General features: G+C 39.2%; 1 protein-coding gene across 1 annotated transcript; it reads left to right on the top strand.

Moving 5' to 3' along the window:
- The first annotated feature begins 1,004 nt into the window (after positions 1-1,004).
- On the top strand, positions 1,005-4,095 carry LOC122672023. The gene is made up of 7 exons (XM_043869532.1): positions 1,005-1,264; positions 2,604-2,755; positions 2,833-2,966; positions 3,058-3,281; positions 3,373-3,579; positions 3,682-3,762; positions 3,843-4,095. Exons 1-7 carry the CDS (start codon positions 1,005-1,007, stop codon positions 4,093-4,095), a joined length of 1,311 nt encoding a protein of 436 aa, XP_043725467.1.
- The last annotated feature ends 703 nt before the right edge of the window (positions 4,096-4,798 follow it).

The following is a 4,798-nucleotide window of genomic DNA, read 5'->3' as shown; positions in this document are numbered from 1 at the left end:
GCGTGAAGTGACTGATGCACCCCCATGGACAGGTGAAAATTCCTAAAAGTGTATTGGTCATTTTGCATAGTCCTATGTCTGGGCGTAGAGATAGTGTACCACACATGACCAGGTAACGTTCTCTTTCCCTTAAAAATGATATTAAAAATAATTGTTTTTTTTTATTTAATCATTTTTTGGGTTCAGTTGACTCAAAAACCTCACTTTAGGGGCATACCTAGTCCAATCTAGTCCACGGCTCGGGTGGCCTGGAAGGCCAAGTCTCAGTTACTACCATTTTTCAACCATGGCAGTCTTCTTGCAACTGTCACCACCGAATGGTGGATGTTTGGAAAGGGCGAAAGAGAGAAAAAGAGAGAGAGAGGAGAATAGAAGCTGGAGCAATATTCTGGTTGTTGTGTGTGGGACCCCTAAAGGCCAAAAGAATATTGGATTGCTACGAATGTTTAATGTTAGGGAAAATTACATTGCGATCGTTTAAAGTTTATTTTAAATATAGAACGAATCCTTATATTTTTAAATTATACAACTACATCCCCTGAGTTTTGTTTAATTGTTACCGTCAGTCTCACTCCATTAGTTAAATGTTACGGTTGATTAAGTTTACCTTCAAATGATTAATATACCTTTTTCTAAGGTATGAACTTACCATTTTGCCCATAGGGCATCCCTAACGTCACACCTCCCCTCTTCTCTGTTACTCAAAAAGAGGGTTTAGGGTTTTCCTGAGCATAAGCTCCCTTAACTTATGGCGGCTGTACCGTTCTTCTTCAGTGGTTGTTTCATCTCTCTGGTTCTTCTCCTCTTCCATTTGGATTGCTTCATATCCGCAAGTACCGATAGTATTTAACAAAGAAGTGAAAGCTTTCTCCTCTCTCTCGCCCTCTACTACATCTCGTCTTTCAGAAGACACAGCTTCCCATGCCCAATCTGCAGCAAAGTCTTTCAGAAGACGCAGCTTCTAGCACAGCTCCAATCAATGGTAAGAAACCTTGAGGGCATAAATGGATAAACCGTTGAAATCTCCTAGAGGGAAGACTGTGGTGGCTGTGTCAGGAGCCGATATGTCCTCGATGGCATTGATGAACGCCAAGGATTTCGACTATTCTTGTCTCCCGAGGAGCTATGCTCCAAGATCTCGCTTATTGGAGAGAAATTCCTGCAATTTCAAGAAGATCGATCTGCCCAACCTGCAATCTGTTGAAGACCAAAGTTTGAGGATCGATTCTGCACATAGAGAAGGGGGTTCGATTGGAGTCTTGAGGTGATCTGAGATCTGGTTTGTTTACTGCACAAAGAAGAGGGCTGATATTATGTTCTATCAAATACCATTACACTTGTGTGTGCTTACCATGTGCACTATCAGATACCGTTACATTGTGTGCTTACTATGTGCATGTGTTCATAATCGGTTCAAGGAAAATCTGAGTTTATTACAGCTACAGTTTCATAATAAAAAAACAGGAATCTATATTCTGTGCTTCAAGAAATCCATTGAATTGTATAAAACTTTATTTGTTCGTGGTATGGGTTCAAACATTGCAGCATAAAAATATATCAATAATTAACAATAATAGATATTTGGTAAACATTTTATCCTGCCTCCTTCCTCCAACCCAAATGTCCCTAAACTGAGCCCTAGATCAAGATTTCTCACATCTCAGTACTGAATCATTAGATGGATTTGAAATTTTAAGAGCTTTATCTTCTCTGTTAGAGCTTCACTTGATTGCAGCGGTGGTTGAAGAAGAAGAAAGAAGACGAAGAAATAGAGGTGGGTTCCATTTTTTTATGTTAGAAAAATAAAAAATAAGAATAGGGTTATTTGAATTGAAGGGCAAAATTGCCATTTGAATAGATTTTTCGTTTATGATCTTAGAAGAGGATAAAGTTGGCGTTTTACATTGTATTATTTAACAGTTTTTGAACAAAGATATTAGAAGAGGGCAAAGTTGGCAGTTTATATTGTATTATTTAACATCGTCCATTTAGGGAGTGCGACTATATAATTTAGAAACACTGGGGTTGTTCTGTACTTGATACAAACCTCAGGGGGTGACAATGTAATTTTCCCTTAATGTTAAGGTTACAGTGAGACTTGCTCATCATCTTAGGCCTAATACTACTGCATGCAGAAGAAGAAGCTAAAGTCTCCAATTCCAAACACCCATAAGCTCCAAAATGCCTTCTCTTTAGAATCATTTCATTCTAAAACCTTCAACTTCAACAATTTCCCTTATCCTACGTTTATAAATACCTTCCCATCTCCAACCTTCTTCCTCAACTCCTCTCTTCCTCTTCTCCTCTGTCTTGTCTCTCATCTCTCTCTCCTCTCCTTCAACTATAATCATGGACAGCAGAACTGAATCTTCTGAGACGCTAAGGTATATAAACCCCTCTCTCTCTCTCTCTCCCCCGTGGTCTTCAAAAAACCCATTTTATGATTTGAAAAAAAAGGGCATACCCAGTGCACAAGGCTCCCACCACTGTAGAGTTAGGAGAGGATCATAATGTACGCAGCTTTACCCCTGTTTTCGCAGAGAGGCTGTTTCCATTTTATGGTTTGAACTGTTAAACAAAGTTTGTCTAAATATCATCAACAGGTACAAGTGTGCAGCATGCTTTAGGCAATTTAACAAAAAGGAACACCTAGTGGAACACATGAAGACCTCATTTCACTCATTCCATGAGCCCATGTGTGGTATCTGCGGAAAACGTTGCAGGTCTTTTGAATCACTTAGGGAACATCTAATAGGTAAGCATCAAACACCAAACCCTTATACTTATAGCTTCTTCCAGTGCCATTTAACATCCATTAATTTCATTCTATAGGTCCATTGCCAAAGGTGGAATGTGCAAAGATATTCAGTGTTAGAGGTTGCAATCTATGCTTAGCTATTCTTGAGAGCTCTAATGCTCTTAGGTTTCACCGAGGGAGATGTCAATTCTCGCGTGCATCCCCTGCAGTAAGCTCTAATCAATTAGGTTTTTAATTGCATATCCATTGTTGAATTGGATCAAGTAATGAGCTATTAGTGATCTCTGTTTCTTTTGTAGGGATTGATCTCTAGAATGTCTAATTTAGGAATACAAGATGAACTGATCAGAATTGATAATGGAAGAACCAGAGGACCACAAGTAGTTGCACTTGCTTGCAAAATGGTTGGTGGTGGCAGTGATGGCTCATTAGATCTTTGTGCCAGAGTTTGCCTAATTGATGAAGATGAAAACATTATCTTCCATTCTTATATCAAACCCCAGATTCCGGTCACAAGTTATCGGTAACTTAGATCATTCTCTGTTCATGTTTATACCATTGAAATGTGCCACACAAGACCCTAATTAGTAATGGAAAACAAAATGCATTTCCAGATACGAAACGACTGGTATTCGATCAGAATACTTAAGAGATGCAATGCCATTAAAGCAAGTGCAGAGGAAGATTCAGGACTTTTTGTGTAATGGTGAACCGATATGGACAATCCGTGCGAGAAGAGGAAGAGCAAGGATTCTTGTAGGCCATGGTTTGGATCATGACCTAGAATGTTTAGGGGTGGAGTATCCAGCACTTATGCTCAGGTATATATATACATATATATGTCCCTTACAAAGAAGGGTAGTTATATTAGTTAAGAATCAACTCCATCTCATTAATTTCTTGAGGATTATATGACTCTGTAGGGACACAGCCATATACCCTCCATTGATGAAAACAAGCAAGCTCAGCAACTCACTCAAGTATCTAACAGAAGCTTATCTTGGGTAAGAACTCAAATTCCATATATTTTGCAGAGATCAAAAGAATAATACTTTCTAAAGTTCTCTCATTTTCCTTTTAACAGGTATGACATCCAAACAGGGATACAAGACCCCTATGAAGATTGTGTAGCTACAATGAGGCTTTATATGAGAATGAGATCCCAAATCCATCCTGTAGAGGACAATCCGTTCACTACCGATGCATCAAATCGCAACAATTTTTCAAGTTTAAGACAGAATGAACTTGAAAGAATGACACCAGATGCATTACTGGGTATCTCAAGGTCTGATTACTATTGCTGGTGTTTGGACTCTGAGAAAGTGGCAGAACCTTGAATTCATCTCCCTCACCTACAGAGACACAGAGGCTTCTTATTCCCTATATTTCAATAAGTCTGATGCTTGATATAAAATAGAACAATAAATGATGAAATCTAATCCATGTTGATTAGATACTAGAGATTTACTATTTTGTGATTTTGAATAGCTCTATTGTTGGTTGCAATAATGTTCTATGTAATTTCCCTAGCTCATATAATTACTATGTAGTGATCAGTATTTTCTTGATCCACCTTCTCCCTCCTCTAGCCATTTGCTCCAATCTGTTTCTATCACATATGGTAGGGAGCTGGCTTCTTTAAAGGCCAAAAAGCCAGTGACTTGTAGGTATCAAAAAACAATTCTGTTTTGAGAGACAAGTTCAACTGCTTTCACCAATTCAACCCTCAACTTCAGACATAGCTGTAAAAATCAGACTTGAATCCATTCTTCGACCAACCTGTATGTAATCCAGATTTGCATACATGTGCCATTGAGAGGCATAGTTGTCACGGTGTCTAGGCAACCCAAGGCGTTATGAGGGGGCTCGGACGCAAGGCAACACCAACAAAGCTATCAAAGTATCAAGGCGCTCAGCTAGGCGACCAAGGCACCCAGATGCCTAGGCAGTGCCTATGATGAGAGGTGTCTATTGTTAGGGGTACGCTGTCTTGTATTCCGTTACTTGCAGTAGTGGGTTGATTCCAAAGGACTGTTTAGA

This window comes from Telopea speciosissima, chromosome 8 (assembly GCF_018873765.1).
Source record: "Telopea speciosissima isolate NSW1024214 ecotype Mountain lineage chromosome 8, Tspe_v1, whole genome shotgun sequence".
In the NCBI taxonomy this organism is placed as follows: Eukaryota; Viridiplantae; Streptophyta; class Magnoliopsida; order Proteales; family Proteaceae; genus Telopea; species Telopea speciosissima.
Note: the sequence above shows the minus strand (reverse complement) of the source record. Positions and strands in the feature narration are given on the sequence as shown.

Bases quoted from the DNA above. Each gene is read 5' to 3' on its own strand.
- LOC122672023 (XM_043869532.1), top strand. From the start codon at position 1,005: ATGGATAAACCGTTGAAATCTCCTAGAGGGAAGACTGTGGTGGCTGTG. The intron at 1,265-2,603 runs GTGATCTGAGAT...TATCATCAACAG, and splicing joins GGTTCGATTGGAGTCTTGAG to GTACAAGTGTGCAGCATGCT. The intron at 2,967-3,057 runs GTAAGCTCTAAT...TTTCTTTTGTAG, and splicing joins TCTCGCGTGCATCCCCTGCA to GGATTGATCTCTAGAATGTC.